General features: G+C 49.1%; 1 protein-coding gene across 2 annotated transcripts in view; it reads left to right on the top strand.

The window, feature by feature from the left end:
* Positions 1–973: 973 nt before the first annotated feature.
* Positions 974–17,957, top strand: part of PDLIM1 (PDZ and LIM domain 1) — a 45,643-nt gene continuing 28,659 nt past the window's right edge. The window contains exons 1-2 of one of the 2 annotated variants that reach the window (XM_030031460.2): positions 974–1,172; positions 13,584–13,735. In XM_030031460.2, the coding sequence (XP_029887320.1) occupies positions 13,668–13,735 (68 nt within the window). In that variant the 5' untranslated portion in view covers positions 974–1,172; positions 13,584–13,667. Of the gene's footprint in view, positions 1,173–1,398; positions 1,565–13,583; positions 13,736–17,957 lie in introns of those variants that run through there. The other variant, XM_030031458.2, reaches the window with a different exon arrangement.

Here is a 17,957-nt window from a genome sequence, read left to right as displayed (position 1 = left end):
TGTTTCACAGGTTACCTTACATAAAAGTAAAAAGGCAGCCTGACCTCTCCTTTGCTGCAGTCACTAGCATTGCTAGTCCTTGCTTTACAGTGCTGCGGCCAAGGAGGGCAAAAAGACTCATCAATAGCTACTGAACCTCGATATTTACTGATGTCACTCTCTGTCCTAGTATGCTTGGTAAGGAACAAGCTAGAGGTGCTTTTGTGACTGCAGAAGCTGGGCATGCAGAGCGGGGAAGAGGACCCAGCAGTGTGTCACAGCCCTCCAGAAATGCCTCACGCCTGGGGGGAAAGGACCTCTCTGTCAGTTTCTTCACTGCCAGGAGGTGTGTAATGATGCAGTGGAAGAACTACTGCTCTCTGATAGAGATGAGATTAATAGTACGGATGCATGTACCCTGGAAGGAAATAACCTATGAAAAGACCAGTTAATGCAGGAAAAAGGAGGAAGCCAAGAAAGGGGATTGCAGAGGCAAAGGGTGTGCCTTGTGATGGGATCGTTCATGGCCATGTCTTGTAGGGCCAGTATCTGAGTGACGTGCCTCATCCCCACTTGCTGACTGCTCCGTGCTCTCCGGCCATGGCCAAATCCCAGCTTCAGCAGCAGCCTTGTGCTGTGGCTCACTGATGAGCTGTATTCATTTACTACATCAGCAGCAACGCTTGCGCTCAAGTTGTAAATGGCAGCACTGTTGTTATAACCAACCTCTCCCACCTGCCCACTGTCAGATCGGTGGGGGCTTAACGTGCAACTGGAACAACTGTTTTTCCTGAATCACAGCTAAGGAGGTTGGCTGAAAAACCTGTATAGAAAAATTCCTTCTTTTGTCGGTGGTACCACCCCCTAAGGGGCTAGAGATAAACAAAACTGCCTAAAGCAGTGACAAATCAGAGCTAAATTAGGGGAAAGGTAATATTCTTCCCAGGCTCTGCCCTCACTTGTCAGGCCCCAGCTGAGAAACAGCACGCAACGCCACTTATTGCCATTGCCTCCATTAGGTTTCAGCTCCAGGCTGGAGCAGGCCGAGTCATATTTGCCCGGGAGATGCCACACCGGGGCAGTCTCGCGTGGGGTTGCCCGCCGCTGTCTTGCTCTGCAGTCAGCCACTCATGCCTCCTGGTCGCCGTCAGCCCCAGCTGCGGCAGGGGCGCAGCTCTGCCCGGAGCGGGTAGGTAAGTCGGGGCGTGGGACGCTCTGAGGTTCCGAAGACTGGAATTCTCGCCCTCCGGCAGCGGCTCGGCCCCGCGACCCCCCGCCCCGGGAGGGTTTCCCCCGAGAGCGCGGCGGCCCGGCGCGGCCCGGAGACCTCTGCCCGCCGCGGGGCGGGACAGCCACCCGGCGGCGGCGGCGGCGCGGCCCGGGAGCCCCGGGGAGGGGCTGGCGGCGACGGGGCGGGCCGGGGGCGGGCCGGGCCGGACCGGTGCGGGCGGCGGGGTTGCCGGGCGTCCTGCGAGGTGCAGCCGCGCACATGGGGACGCACCGCATCGTGCTGTCGGGCCCCGGGCCCTGGGGCTTCCGCCTGGTGGGCGGCCGGGACTTCGAGCAGCCCCTCACCATCTCCCGGGTAGGGCGCGGCGGCGGCGGCTGGGGGGGGGCGGGTCCGGCCGGGACGGGGTCGGGGTCGGGGTCGGGGTCGGGGCGGCGGCGGGTCCGGGGAGGCTGGGGCTGGCAGGTGGCTGGTGGTACAAAGGCAGGGTTGGCGACACAGTCGTAGCGGGGGGTTCTTTTCTTTTTCTTCCCCGTTTTTTTGTTGTTTTTTTTTGTTGTTTGGGTTTTTTTTTAATGTTTGTGGAGAAATCCGTGGTGGCCCACGCAGCCCCTTCACCTGGCTTTGACCGGGGGTCTTTGCTTCTTACCGACCCTCCCTCCTTAGTTTGTCCGTAGCAATCCCCTTACCGCAGGCAGAGGGAATCCCCTCTGCTCCCGCCAGCCCGTAATTTGGCTTTTGCAGCCCATCCTATGGGAAGCAGTCGCACTCAGGTGGTGTTGAATGCTTGCCTGCTTTTGCTTGCCATGTATAGTTAGAAGAAAAGCCTTTGTTCACAAAAGCCACATTAACCTATGTTAAGTGCCTCTGCCTGTTTCTGTTCTAAGTCCTTCTTAACCCCACTTAAAGAAAAATTAGTTAGGAAATGACAGTTAAAGTTTTGCACCCAGTTTTAGTGGTGTAACTTAATTTGCCCTCCTCTGCTCCAGCGTTTGCCTGCAAAACATCGGGGTTCAGTTCAGACTACCTCGCTTCTCTGTCCACGTACCCACCTGCACCCAAGTGTCCCTGCGTGCAGGCGCTCGTGCCCCGCTGCTGCCCGCGGCCTGCCCGGCTGCCCCTCGCGGGGAGCTGGGCCCTGCCCCGAGCCACTTGCTGCAGACCAACAAAAAGCAAGGGCGCGCGTGCCCGTCTCTTCCTGCGTGGGGGCAATAAACCCCCAACTCCCTGTCCCTTCGTGGCTTTGTGTGGGGTGTGCTGCTCGGTGTCTTATCGAGGCTGGCCGCTGGCCTCTCCCTGGGGGAGAAGGAATTGCTCTGATTTCCAGCGATCCCTCTGCAAACCAGAGGCATCCGATGGAGCTGCTGGCAGCCCTGGGCTCTGGCCTTTCCCGACATCTCTGCGCAGCTTTGAAGTCCCCGTGGGCCCCAGGTGAGGAAGGGCCGTGGGAAGTGGGACATGCAAGAACCTGAACTTCTGTGAACTGCACTTAAAGAAGACCAGGATGGTGAAACTTGTCAATTTTTCTAAATATGTCCTGCCCCGTGGGTCTCCTGCCAAGGGGTCCTGCTGCCTGAAGGACCCCAGGTGCCAGAGGGGAGGCTGCTGTCTCTGGGACCAGCAGAGCTGGCAAGTGCTGACAAACCCACAGGGGGGGGAAATTTATTAATTTTCTGTGTAATCTCTTTCAATTACAGTAATAATGCCTCATTCTTCTAAAGCATTTTTTGGACATGAAAGCAGCTTTAGCATACGGGAAGTGATATTTACTTCAGTGTTATTGTAATTGTTGCCATTTCCTTCCAGCGAAAGGCTCTCGGGCAGAAGTATGTCTGAAGTCCTACCTCACTGCTCTTACCTCTTCTCCTTGGTCACGTTTGTCAGTACTTATGGGCACATACCGAGGGACGTAGATCAGCAAAGCAGCAAAAATAACCACCTCGTGAGAAATTGTGACCCCGGAAACTAAAATGTAATAAAATAGCCTCTCTGGTGGTGGTGACGTAAATGCTGACAATTGGCAGCTCTTATCACGGCTTTCTCTTGTGGCCCCTCTGACATTTTTAATTTCCCCTCCAAGACTTCAAGCAATTAATCTTTCCTGTGGTTTGCTCCTAAGGCTCCTGGGCTCGTCCCCTTGGCTCAGGAACAAAGCTCTTGGCAAGTCCCCCCTTCACCATGTAAAAAAAGATCTGGTCCCCGTTTTGCCCTGTTGTAAAGAGTCTGATCCTTGTGTGATGACTTTACGGGGCTATAACTTCATTTTTCTTCTTGCTTGTTGCATTTGGTACCTGTGATCTGACCAGAGAGCTTTCTGGGCATGATGGAGCCTTCCTCTCCTCACAGGGTGGGGCAAGCTCTGTCAGCGAGCTCTGGCTGTAGGACCGGCATCTGCCAAGGGTTTTGAAGGCCTTGGTACCACCAAGGTGTGTGATGGGGTGGGGGGGGCTACCTGAGAGGAATGAGAGGGTGGGGAGGCCGTAGCTGTGATGAGAGCATCGCCCTGGGAGCAGGGGAGGACGCAGCCATCTCTCCCCAGCATGGTTATGTGTTTGCTTTGTGCTGCAGCATGTAGGTTGTAGGTCCGTGGCACAAATGTGCTCATGGGGAGTGCTGTTAGCAGCGGTGCACGGGGCTGGGCTGCCTGCCCCAGGCCAGGCGTGCATCCTTGATTGCACCGGGGAGCAGCAGCATCCTGCCACTGCCAGCGCGGCAATTCGGGTGTGCTGTGTGGGGGACAGGTCCCTTCCCATGTGGCCAGTGGAGCTTGGCTCTGCCTTATCCAGGGATGCCTGTCCCATTGATGCACTAATGGGGTCACCATGCTGCTCCAGGTGTGTGCTGTCATGGTAGGATGCCGGGAGAGAGACATCCATCCAGTCATGGGCCTGAACTGGGTGTCTTGCAGCTCTCTTTGAACCAAGGTGCCTAAATTCAGCCTGCATTGCCTGCCAGGAGCTCTGATTTGGCTTCTGGCAGTGTTGTGCTCATGGTGGGCTCTTGAGCTTGTCTTGGTATTTATGGCCCTCATCACCGTTGTACCTCAGATCCTTACTAGTGGCTTTTGGCTTCTTGAGCCCCCCTCTGACACAGCGGGGATTTATCCTGGTCATGCTGGTGGGAGGCAGCACCATTTGAGTTGCCAAGGCAGCTCGTTCCCCAATGGGAGTCATTGGAGTTTGGCGCTGCAGTCCCAGGTCCAAGAAGGATGAGGAGCACTGGTGCTGTAAGCATGGGAGCCAGCTCTGGCTGGCTGCAGCTGTATGGCACCAATGGCCAGTTGTGCCTTAGGAGAGCAGCAGATGAAAGATTATGGTATTTCCCTACCTGCTCTTATCTTGTCTTTTCTCGCTGCCCTACCCCCCTTTCCACTTGAACTGTGTGTTTAAAACTCCTTCAGGCTCAAACACATCACGAGCATCTTCTCGTGTGAACGCTTCTGGTTTCTTGGTTATGTTGGACCAGTTGTCCCGGTGAGAGCTGAGCCTGGGGATTTCGCAAGTGCTGCGCATGAGGCTTTATTGTGGAGCCTCCTGTCTCTTTTAGAGGGTTGCTTCACAGATGTTTCTGGTTTATGTTTCTTTTTAAAACTGTAGGGTTATGGTGGACACTTTATTACAGTCTTTGTTCAGAAAAAACTTGTGTTGGTCAGTGTAACGAACCCTAGACCAAAGCCTGCTGGATTGCCTTACAGGAGTAGGAAAGACCCTTGTCTTTATCGCTCTTTGGATGATACCATGCAGTGAGTCAATGGGGTAGAATTTGAGAAAAGCTCTTTCTGAGCTGTGGATGGACATGCTGCAGGATATTAGTGTCCGTAGAGCTGGCCTGTGCACAGGGTAGTTCCTGGTTAGATCCCAGTGAGATTGGTGGAGGAAGCAAGCAACGTGTTGCATGAGGAGAGATGCTGATGAAGTGGAGCTGGCTGTAAAGCAGCACAGTTGATGGGCCCCATCCCTCTCCATCCCTCAGATAAGGTGAGCTGTTTCCTGTTTGGTTGCATTTGATTTTGATAAACATTGGGGATTTCTGTTTCCAGTTGAATATATACATGGAACTGTGATAAACCTTGTTCTTGAGATGATTTTTGTGGTTTGTGGTAGTGACATGTTGATCTTGAACATCTGATCCAAAATATGGGCAGAGGGGAGTTTTGCTCTATGTTTTGTCACATCAAAAACCTCCCAGCCCTGTTAAGGAGGGGTGTCTGTCAGAGTCTGTGAAACTGGACATTTTGTTATGAAAATGAGCGTTTTCCCAATGAAAAAGCAGTTTCAAGACAGCCCAGTTCGGCAAATATATTGAAAAGATGAAATCTCAACATTATGCTTGTTGCTGATTTCAGCCACGGTAACATGAATTCATCCCTGTTTAGTCTGTTTTATCTATTCATAGTATTTTAAAAGCTCAGGATTTATACCAAGTACAGAATTGGAAGGTAATTGGGTATTTCTTGGGTGTTTGGGTTTTTTGTAAGCATGGCCCTTTGGACCAGCTCTATAAACTTAAAACTTGATTTAGTGATAAAACTGGAGTTGATGATCTGAAATCAAGCATGGGACTGAATCCCGTGGTGTGAAAAGACATCACGTTTGACTTTGATACTGGCTGACATCCTTACCCCACTCTCAGCTGTTTGCCCTGTTAGGAAGCAGCTGAGCAAAGCCATCCCAGAGCCACCAGTGAAAGAAAGCCACAGTGGTACGGGACACCCTGCTAACGGGCATCTCTTGCAGGGGCTGAGGGGCTCATCAGGATGACCATGTCAGCAGATGGGTCAAGACCGCCCTCCCTCTGGAGCATGCCAAAGCTCAGCTGTGTGGCACAAGTGTCTGCCTCGGGAGGTGGGCTGCAGCCTCTTCCCCAGGTGGAAAGAAAGAAAAATAACCTGCGGCCATGGTCTGAGACGTGGGGAGAGCCATGGCTGGGCGAGGAGGCCTCCGCACCCAGAAGGGAGCTGGAATGCTTCCCCCTCTGCCAAAGGAAACATGGGACGCGGTGGTTGTGATAGGATTTAGGGTTGGGCTGGCTTCCCTCCTCGGCCCAGGGAGCCTCGGCTGGTCCCCGCTGCGCACACCTATGGCTGCAGTTCCTCTGCTGCCCAGCCCAGCTTTTGTGCCCATAACCGCAAATAGCGGCGTTACTCTTGGCTCTTGTTCTGAGGCTGGCTGGGCAGAGGGAGCCAGCTGGGGAAAGCTGCTGGGGTTTATAGGAAGGTGAACGTGGCTTCACGTTTCCTGCACTGATGTTTTCTCTTGCACTGCCGCTCCTGACTGCTGGGCTGGATGGGGGCTGCGGCAGCAGCAGCCGTGCCGTGCCGCCCAGGGTGCCTGGCAGAGCTGCTCCCTAACTAGACAGCTGATGAGCGCCTGTGGGACACTGGTCATTAGGGTCACCTGCCAAGAGCTTCTGGCCCTCCAGAAGTAGCTGGAGTTGATGTGTAGGGGACGGCATGATGCCGTGTGCCTTTGCTGCTGGAGGGAGTCCTGTCTGGTCTGTCTGAGCGTGTGGGGTATGGAGAGCAGAGGTTCACATCCCTAGTAATGCCCATACAGACTCTGAAGTCAGCATGAACCCTGGCAGCTTCCCGGGCAGCTGCTGGGGCTGGACAAGCCTGTGCTTCAAAGATACAAATGGCTGCGGAGGAGAGGAAAGGACTCTGCTGATCTCCCTGACTGCTGGGGTTTGGATGAGAAGAAATCATCCTTATATGTAGCAAGTGGAAAGCAGCAGAATTTTTTCGCAGCGAAGACCGAACACTTTGGGGCACAGGACAGGCTTGATCTTTTCTAGCCCTGTTTCCTGGGTCTGGGGGGCAGTTTTATCTTTAGAAAAACATCTAAAAGAATGAGGATACTAATCAAACACCTTCTGCCAGAGTTACGTGCAGGAGCACTACTATTGCCTCTCCTAGGAGCCAGAGTTGTACTTTCTGCAGTTCACCTTTTCAGACTAGTTTGCCATGGGTTATGCTTTATATCACCAAACTTTGGAGTACCCTTTTCTCTGTACCTCTTCTTCGAGTCCAGCATCATTTCCTTTGGCAACCTGACCCACCTTGCTCTTGATGAGTTCTCCAGAGAACCTAAAGAGACAACTCCATGTTGGGAGGATCTGTACCAGCCCTAATCTTATGTGAGACCTTTAAGCCCCAGAACTTAAGTTGACAAAGGTAAATGTTGCACTTCTTGGAAGAGAGTGAGTCCTTTTTGTTCCCTGATCTGCTTGTTCCCAGATGTCAAGTTATGTATGGTTGCAAGCTTCTTGGTACCTTTCACCCTCAAACATCACTTTGTCCATCAAGAGATGTATTTGGCTTGTAAAATGCTTTGGGTTTGAAGGGTGCAACATCAAAATAACAGCATCAAATGGATTGGGTTTTTTTTCAGTGTGAACAGGGAAATTAAAGGAGGCCTTAACTGCATAAACAATTGATGTTGTTCTGGACAGTGACACAATATCTTAGATGGTTGCTGATTACTGGACATGTTTTATTTAGAGGATGACATAAGCCATCAGGAAAGCCTCAGCTGATAAGCAGCTCCATGTAATGTTTTTGAGGTCTTGTAAGAAAACTTTATACTTTTTTTTTTTTTTTTTTTAACGTGGGGCACGTTGTAAAATGAGCTGTAGGGCTGAATAACTCCTTGACCACCACTTGAGCACCTGAGCAAATCATTTCACCTATGTCTTTTTACACTGCCTTCCTGAGGTCAGCCCTCTCTGTGCTGTCTAATGCCTTCCCTTTTCTCTGTTAATAATGCTCATCTGGCTGTCAGAAATAGGCAGGACATGAAGGCAGGCAGGAGGGTGAGGATGAGCTGGGCTGCCAGAGGGGCTTGTGCAGTGGAAGCTCAGACCCTGCTGGGGTGGGCTGACGCTCAGGGGTTTCACCAGCCAGGGGCATGTCCACCTTCCCCTTCTCTCCCAGTGATGGTGTGGTCTGGGCCAGCACAGAGCAGGCAGTGAGCTTTGGGCTGCAGCAGTGTTGGACTGTAACGGTGCAGAGAATGGGAGCAGCTCGGGAGGAAAAACCTCCTGGAGCCGGTTGTAAGGAACTGGCCTGTTGTTCCCCCTCCCCTAAAGAGAAGGGGTGGGGAACGTGCTTGCCTGAATTTTCTCATAGCCTCTGATCTCTGCTGACCCAGCTGCATGCTTTTGCTGGGAGAAACTGTGGCTGCTTAGCATAATACACCAGCACCGAGGACATTACTCATGGTAAAAGAGCAGAGTGTGTGGGTGGGGAGGATTAAACTGAATGTCAGGGATGTCTAGTTGTCACTGGTGGCCTTAGAAGTATGTTGCTGCATGTCTGTTCTGTCCAGCAAAGACACAGCTGGGTTTTCCTCTCACGCTCAGATAGGTGCTGTTTATCCAGATCTTTTTCTTGGCTGATGTTAATTTTCTTGTTTCTTATCTCTTCATCACTTCTTGCGATGTGTGTCTAGGTGTGGAGCGATGGGTGGTGCCGGAGGCTGTACGGTCTGTGAGAAACTGTGGAGGGCTGATGGAGTGAGCAAGTAGTGTGCCTGAATGGATAGGGGGAGAAGGCCAGAAAGAATTGAATGAATTTGAGACCCACCCATCTATCCTGACTCACATGGAGCTGCTTTATGCTGCTTTTCACAGAAATGCTTCCCACCCTTCCTCTCTCTCATTTGCTGTGGGCAGCAGCTTCCCTTGATATACCCACTGCTGCCTCTTGGATCCTTGCCTGCAGAAGGAAAAAAGGCACCATATATCCCTGTCCAGGGACTGCAAAGCTTGTTAAGTAGTGTGTGTGGAGGTAATTGCATCAAATTTAAAACGTGGCTGTGTTTGGCTAGCTCTGGGACAGACAGAAGTCTTATAAAGAGGGCCTGGGAGCTGGGTAAGCAGCCAAATTTGTCTCATTCCCTCTGCTAAATAGAAGTGTTTTCTTTTCTGTTGTAAATGCACTTGCCCAAAGACTAGCTAAAGCCTTGACATGTCATGGCTGAGTCCTTCATTTGTTGCCCAGCCACCAGTGCAAGGGGACGGCAGCAGGCAAACCACCTGGGAGAGAGAAATCTGAACTTTGCAAAGTCCTGGTGGTGTTGGCAAGGTGGAGCCCAAAGTGTGCATGCAGGGAAGGTGAGGGGGGCAGATAATTTTTCTACCCTCTTCATGATTGCAGAGCTTTATAGATATGTGTGTGTGTGCACACACATGCATATGTACATAAAGTTTCACTTTGTAGTATAAGAAAATAATGTATGTTTTTCTTCTCTCCATACCAACCCTGAATCTGTGGGACCTCTTTAAAAAGAGGGGTCTGAGCCTGTAACTGGTCTAAACCGTTATCTACTACACTGAGCTTTGCATGAGTAAAGAGTACACAATCAAGCCCATGTATTATGGGGATTATTTGTTTCTTCCATATGCTGGCAAATGTCTCTGAGCTGGTATCAGGGACCTAGTTTGATGTGTCTGGTTATAAGTACCTAGATTATTTCTGTAGTAGCCCAGATTTCTTAACAGAGATGCCGGCCAAACAGAGCATCACCATAGGCACACTCTGGTGAGCTTTGGGACCTATTTTGAGTATGGTATGAAGCAGTGCTGCTCAGCCTGCCTCATCGTTGTCTGTTCAACAGTGAAATGACCTAAGGGCAAAGTGTTACACGATTGCCTGGGAGCAATCACCACAAGGTAGGGCATGGCTCTTTTCCAAAGGAAGCCCTTGGGCATGATGTTACAGGGTGTGCAGTACTTTATTCACCTGATGATAGTGTCCCTGGAGCTGGGGGGCTCCTGGGGCCCTGTGATGCTGCCTATGTCCCCTCTGCCAGAGGCTGCTTGACCACAGTGGGGGAAGTCCAAGCCAGTCAGGGAGCTCTTTTGAAGGAGACGAGAGGCTATGCCTTTGCACGAGATGTAACTTGTGCAAAGTTGTGTTTGTAGGTTTTGTTTCTTGCAGTGTCTTTCAGCCCTCTTCACCCTCCCATGCAGAAGTGCAGCTCTATCTGGGGGTCACCTGCCTGTGCAAGGCAGTGCCTGCCATCCCCTTGGTTCCTGCAGATGTCTGCTCCATGCAAAGCTTTAAGACATCTGAGAGGAGAGCAGGAGCAAAGCAGTTTCAGGCAGTGCAACATTTACAAGATGCCTGTGAGCCTGAAAGCTTTTGTGCGTTGTTGGTGTCCTTTTGGTTGGGTTGTGTAAGCTGGCTGGTAGCTGTCAGTGCTCTGAGCGCCTCTGCCTGCCCCCCTCCCCAGCCATATGCCTGCCCTTGCTGCTCCCCATGGACCAGGGAGGGATGTGATAAAAATAAAAGCAGGAAAAGGTCTTCCCAATGGCAGCTCTCTGCTCCTCACTTAATAACAGAAACGCTTTTGCTTTCCTGACTTAACTGGTAGATGAGCAAATCTCAAAAGCAGCGTTGACAGCACTGAGATAAACCCAGACTCTACTGTGAGGGGGGGAAGGGAATGTTATTAGAAGCTATTAATCATCCTAAAAGGATGGGGGATGGGTTCCCTGCAGTACCATGCCCTTGTGCAGACATGTTTGCTATGAGCAGTCCTGGGAGGGAGTACGAGATGGATGTTGTAGGGGAGCAGTTTGTGGAAGGTTGCATTTCAGGGCAAGTTATTTCCAGAACTGAAGAAACTGGATTTTAAAACATGTTTCCCTTTGGCAAATTCACTTATCTTTTTTATTACTGTGCATCATTGTAGCTTCCCCTTAGGGGAGAGGTTTGTATGGTACCTGAGTGGATGTAATAGCCCTTGTGCTACCTACCAGTGGCTCTTATCTGATGGAGAAGAGCACTCACATTTCAAATTCCTCTGAAGTGGACACAGAAGGGGAACATGACACCACAAGCGCTGACAAAGCGTTGAGACGTTACTGTGAATACCACTCACTCATCCCGGTGGCTCTTGGGGTTTCTTCAGGAGGCTTCAGTACTTCAGTGTCCCTGGCTACTCTGGATCAGCTGCTCCTTGTGGTACAGGATCATTTCTAGCAGCCTGCCACATGTAGTGTAGATTATCAGTCTTTAAATGCAAGCTGTACGGCTGAGCCTCTGGCAGTGTTCCAGCGGCAGTGTTAATCCACCATTATTCTTGACCCCTTGGCAGTCTTGTCTGATCGAAAATGAATCACGGTAATAGTGTGCTGAACTCAGTGCTCCTCACAGGGCTGAGCAATGTGCCCCTCTCCCTCCTTTGATAGCAGAGGAAATAAAGGCACCAAGAAACCAAGAGACTCGGTTAAGGCTTAGTGACCAGGGGCAGACCCGCAACGTGTGCCCTGCACGCTCCCTCCGGTGTAACGATGTCTTTAGGGATCTGTCTCATGGTTTCTAAAATGACAGCTCCCATATCTGGTAGGACTATGGGTGACTTTCAGTGCTCAAGATTTCTTTGTGGCTGCTAGGTGACCTTGTCACAAGGTTTACATGAAGGTACGCTCAAGGCAGTGGATCCGGTGAAGCGGCAGCAGGCTGCACTCAGTGGTCTTAGTAGGCCACCAGTCAGCTGCAGGCTGCAGCTTGGGAGGCCGTGATCTTCACATTTAAAGCAGATCTTCTATATCCATCTGGTGGCTTGTCTGGTCTTTTCATTAGCACTTCCTCTGTCAGTTTGTAGTCTGCTTGCAGCATTAAAAGTGGTGAGCAGGTAGACAGGCACTATTTGGTTGACCCATCTGAAGGTCTTTGGCTTAATGTTGAGCGCCTTGGCCAACCTTCGACATCTGTGATACACATCTGTGTCCTTCCCTTTTCCATGAAATAGTATCCTAGTGGAGAGGTGAAAAAAGAAAAGCATCTTGTGATCTTCCTTCTGGTTAGGGAAAATACCACGCTACATCTGTGAGGAGGTGTGCTGAACAGCCTCATTTTTGGCCCAGGGAAAGCAGTGATTGCAGCTAATGTGTGACACCTCTAGGAGGTGAATGTTTCTCTAGGGGGAATGATTTGCCATCCAATTCTACATTAGGAGGACTCGCTAAATCTTGTGAACAATGTTTGTTTATGTCTGACAGCTCTGCTCAGTTTACTCAGCTGCTTTCCAGCAAGCTGAAACCTAGCATGAATGCATAGAATGAATACCAGTTGCAACGGACTCATAAACGAGGTATGTCTTAGCTGCAAGGCATGTTTTAATCTGTACTCATGCCTGGGAGCAGTCCACCCTTCTCATTTCCTCTGCCTATTAAATAATTGATGAAAGCCCACAGTAATCATTATGCTCCTTCTAGAAAGTCATTAAAACTGCACAAAATCTTATGTAGTGTTTGCAAAGCCACAAACAAATGTGACATTATTCACCCTCCACTGAGGCAATAATTTTGGCCCAAAGACGTCTCAGTTGATAAGAGGATAGGGATCCCTCGTTAGCAGGGAAAAATGAATGAGCCAGTTAGTTGATTTGCTTGAAAATGCCAAGTTTTAGCTGGAACCTTCTTTTTCATGAGGAGTATCGTACCGATGACGTTGCTGCATAGTGTCTTCTGTCTGTCTGGGATCTCAGTGAGATTACCCTGAGCTCTTTCCCATCAGTCATTTCTCAGGCAGTGCACAGCACCTCTTTAGCAGTGCTGTGGTATATCTGGGAAGCAAAGCACCACACGTGGAGAGGAAAGGGAGATTGTAAAATGGCAGAATGCATCAAGGTGAGCTGTGGTCATGCTGGCAGGCTGGGGATGATGCTTCTACTTTTTCAGAAAGTATTGTCGGATTGTGGTTTAAAGATGAAGTTTCTGATGTCTTTCTCCTTTCCAGTCTGCTTGTTCGATCAAGCCCTGCTTTGGGATTGGTCTTGCTGAAGTCAGTGAGTGTCTGTTGCAGCTGTTCCCGGGCAAAACCAGTTTACTACAACTAAAGAAGCAATCCAAAATCTTCACCCCAAACATTCCTTCCAAGGAAGGACGTAAATGAGATCGTGATGCAAATGAAGGTGTTTTTGATTGGTGTTGACTGTGTTGCAATGACTCTGATACTCTTCTGTCACCTCCATTCTTAGAGGTCTGGACTTCCTGGCTGTCCTTAGCACCTTCCGTTTTGGAGAGCACTTCTCTGTCCAGCGAAGAACAGAGTTGCTTTCTGTATGTTCTTGCTCTCTAGCACAAAGCCAATTGCCTTGAGTGAAAATACAATTTTTATTATTTACCTGCTGTCCCCTCCCCGAATTTCTATCTGTGGGTGCCAAAATAGAATCCAGCCCCTAACTAATACTGAGGAGCATCTAAGAGACCCAGATAGATTTCTGCTGAGAATTTACTTTTATTAGTTTTCACCTCTTTGCTTCCAGGTACCAGTGAGAGAAGCCCCGAGTGCTCCAACTGTTTTTCAAATGTTGCTATGGAAACCTCCTCACTAGAAAGTCCATTCACTCTTTTTGTTTTCCCTTAGGTGACTCCAGGTAGCAAAGCTGCAATAGCCAACGTGTGTATAGGAGACCAGATCATAGCTATTGATGGAGTAAACACAGATAACATGACGCACCTTGAGGCGCAGAACAAAATCAAGGGTTGCACAGATGAATTAACTCTGACGGTCAGCAGGTACGTTGCTGAGCGAGACTGGGGATGGGGAGAGGGAGGGATGTGGGGTGGGCAGTAGCTATGTTTTGGTTTGACAGCAGACCTCTCTGGCTGGTTTGTTTAATTTGACCTCTTAGTGCTTTGGCCAGGCGCTGGATAGCGAGAGGGAACTGCATTTCAGCCTTTAATCCTAATGCTGCTTGCATTTGCTGCACTTTGACCTTATGAAAACAATTTTCCCAGTGAGAAATTGGCTGATAATTTGTGGCAGAGTCTGTCAGCCTATTCTGTGGCTCCTGACAGCAAGAAATCAAAGACAGGTCTCATGAAAACTTCACTCATAGCAGAGGAGGTACAACCAAAGAAGACCTTTCTTCCTGTTGCACTAATTTAGCAGTTAAAATATATGGTTGTATGTTGTCCAAGCTATTAATTGCCTAGTTTTTGCCATGCACAGACTCGGAAAGGTTGCACATTTTGGAGCCTCTTGATCAAACACCACCGACAGTGCTAAATAGCAATGATCCAGGGTGCATCAAGGTACCTGTCAGGCATCAGTCTCTCCAAATCCTGAAAAACTAAAGGAAGGTGACAGCTGAGCCATGGTCTTTTCCACCAGTGTAGAGCATGGGCTAGCTTCAGCCTTCCTACTGTCTTGAGCTGCAGAGCAATGGACAGCTTCATTGCCTTCCCCAGCCGTGCTTTGTTCTTGGGCCATCTTTGTACGCAGAAGAAATGGAGACTGGGAAGGCAGGGGTCTGCTTTGCTTCTTAAAAGAACTGAAGCCTGTTTTTTTTCAACGGTGCTGGGGATTTATCCTTCCTCTTGGTTTGAATTGCAGCCATGGGTACCAGCACTTCTCAAAGTCAGATGGTCGATGCAGTGTGGCATTTCTAGTTGCTCTGGAGTGAGTTTTTCCTGTGGCCGTCCTCCCACAAAGCAATTGTCCATCAGCTTCACGGCAGATGCAGGGGAAGTGCTTTCAGAAGGAGTGCAAAAGCATGCCTTAAATGACACAGTAGTTCAGTTGTTCAGGGCTTTTCTGTGATAAACAGAATTCTTTTACCATAGCTTGGACAATGCCAGGAGTTCAGCAGGCATTTCCCAGTTCAGGAAGAAGCGATGGGTCTTGGCCAAAAAAAGCCTGACAATTCATTGAGGGAATTCACAGAGGGAAGAACGGAGCACAGTGCAGGCAGTGTGAATGGGTGGTGAGCATTGCAGCAGCCTGTTAGCCCCAGAGTTTCTCATACTGGCCTCTAACTTGGCAGCCTGTAATCTTCCTGCAAAGGAATGCTCCTTTTCCTCTCTGAAATACCCAGTTGCTTGACTTAGCAAACCAGTGCCATGTGGTTCTGGCTGGGAGAGAGGAGGGGAAGCAAGGGCTCTTTCAGCCTGCAGGCAAGCTCACTCTTACAGATCATTGAGTCTGTAAAATGTGTTTCCTAATGTTAATTACAAAGTTGTTAACTTTATAGATACCCCATGCATGTTTCATCGGCCTTGGGTGTGGAAGCTGCCCAGGGAGAGATTTCTAGCTGAATGTGCAGCTGTGTAAAACCATGCAGGGGCTTTGAGTTAGCACAGCCCAACTCTTTTTCAAGACCCCCTTTCAATGAGGTAGCATGAATGTGTGCTGGACACTTCTGCTGCTGTAGTGATTGAGGAGTACTGCTGACAAAATGGCCGAGGAGAGTGTCAAGACCACAAGGACATGAAAGCAGTGATCTCACTACTTATCCACTTTAGGATTTGATATTACTACCCAATACTCTATGTAAAATCCATTTTAGATGATTCTAGGAAACTTCATGTCTTTGGTCCTCCTTCTTCTTTGGGAGTAAAGTTCTGCTTAGGGAGGAATTGCTTACTTGTTTGGAGACTTGATAGCCACTAGAGATGTGTTTGTATTGGGGAATACGATATTGCAGGAGGCTTTCTCAGAGAAGAAAGCTCTTTAATGCCAAAAGACAGTAATGTGCATCATGTGGTCTTTCCTGGTTGTACTCTGCTGAGAATATTTTACCCCTAGCACCCAGCTGTCTCCTTCTGGGCCCCTGTAACTGTGTTGTCCCAAATGCAGCTGGACTCGGTGGTCAGAAATGCAATGTAGTCTTGGTTGCTGAGGTTAGAGCTCTTCTTTACTTTGCAGTCTAAGGCCAAGACCTTAAAATGGAAGATCTTGAGAGGAGGACTAGACGGGTGACAGAGAAGGCATTTTAAAACAGTTGGAGCCCATACTTCATCTTCCTGTTCAACTTAGGGTAGAGGAAATGGGTGAGGAAAGCAGACTATGGGTCAGTGGTCAGCCCTCCTCTATAAAGAGGGGAAGACCATCGCTACAGAGGTGGAGAGGGTGGAAGGCACTTGGGAAAATGAGTGTCACCTGGCCAACTGGTATAGCTTGGGCTTCCTGAACCTTGGGCCAAACTCTGACAGTAAGACTTGACCATATAGTTAGTGAGGAAGGCTGACAATACAATCAGGTCAGAGCTGGAAGTTTTTTCTCTGTTGAAGTAGCTCTGTAAGTAGTTGGCTGAGTATGACAAGGGAAGCATATCATTTGCACTTCAACACCACCAACTCTTGGGTCTGGTCTCCATGCTCTGCAGTTGTAGCTCATTAGCTGAATCAGTTGTACCAAGTAGCCATGATGGCAAAGACCGCTGGTCGGACAGGGCAGCAGCTCCATGGGCTGGAGCAAGCTCCATGGGCTGGAGCATCACACACAGCTGGTGCTGAGAATGTGCCCAGCTGTGCCAGGTTTTCCAGAGTGAGAAGTCTTCCAGTCCTTTTCTACTCACCATTGTAGAGGTGTCGTGCGAAAGCATAAATCCTTAGTGATTTTTAATTTCATATCTGATGAATTTTAAATGATTACTTATTTAAATGATTACCTGTGCAAAATGCTCTCTGACCTGCATTCAGGGTGGCAGCAAGGTCATGCCAGGAGGGATTTGAGCTCACATCAGGTGTTTCGGTTCCACCAATGGGTCAACGCTGTCGTGCCAGTGGAGACTTAATTTGTGACTGTGCTGTGAATTCTAAAAGTGCACATGGGTTCAAAAGGAGACCGGGTGAATTAATGGAAGGCAAAACTATAAAGGATATTATATACCCTGGCAGTATCTCTGCTGCAGAAAGCCCTTAAGCTGCAAGTAGCTGGAGGCTGGGAGAGTGTTTAGGGGAGTGTTGTGCTATGCTTGTTGTCATCTTGTGCTCTTCTGTGGACTGAAACAAAATTTGTATGTGTATGTTCTGCAAATATGCAACCCTCTTCTATTTTAATGGTAGCCAAACGGTTAAGATGTCTTCATGTTTGGCTCTACTAATGGTTATTTAAGAGAAATGTAAATGTAGAGAATTGAAAGCACTTAAACCATTCTGGTAAAGGAAATGCTGTTTGCACTGTGTACTTGATTGTGAATATCAACAGCATTCCAATGTTTCCTGTTTCAGTATTTTTCTTAACGATGGTAACAGTCCAAAAATACTTCAGATCAGATTGTAAGCAGGAAATCTAGTCTAACACATGTCACCATTAAAAATGGATCAAATTACTAGCTGAAGAAAACATGCCTGGTCTGCTTTTTCACCAAAAGGTGCAAATCTGTTAATTTCCTAGGAGTTAAAACCCAGCCACAAACTGCTTTCTCTGAATATGCTTTTCTAAGCAGCCCTGCCAGGTGCTTTGCTGTTTGCTGTGTGAACAGAGTTGGAAAGGTCTATTTTCTGCCTTGAACGTGAGTGTTCAACAATGTTGGCGCATACACCAAATTCCTGCTGAACTTAGTGTGTCTAGCAGCTCCCTGCTCTTTTCCGAGCCTGTGTTTGTTCATTCATTTTGCTTTTTGTTTCAGGCTAGAGAGGGGTTTTAGAAATGTAGTTCCCAAGAAACCGAAGTAAAGGTTCCATTATTGTCTTCAGCGGTGTAAAATCAAGCTCAACACCATGGTTTTGTATGGTGCATGCAGAAAGACTGAGCTACATCAGACAGTGTGCTTCAGTCAACTCAAAACCACACAGTTGCTAAACGGAGAAATTTCATGGACAGATTTTTGAGCCTCTCCCATTTGTAGGAAAAATGAAGTTTTGGATCTTGAGTCTTTGAGAAGAGCTGCTTTTTTTTTTTTTTTTTTTTCCAATTAGGGTGCATACATTGTTGCACTGACATTTTGGTGTCTAGCAAAGCCTCCCCTCAGGCTGCACCCCTTCCAAGCACACCTCTGATTTTCCTTTAACG

Source organism: Aquila chrysaetos, chromosome 11 (genome assembly GCF_900496995.4).
Source record: "Aquila chrysaetos chrysaetos chromosome 11, bAquChr1.4, whole genome shotgun sequence".
NCBI lineage: Eukaryota > Metazoa > Chordata > Aves > Accipitriformes > Accipitridae > Aquila > Aquila chrysaetos.
Note: the sequence above shows the minus strand (reverse complement) of the source record. Positions and strands in the feature narration are given on the sequence as shown.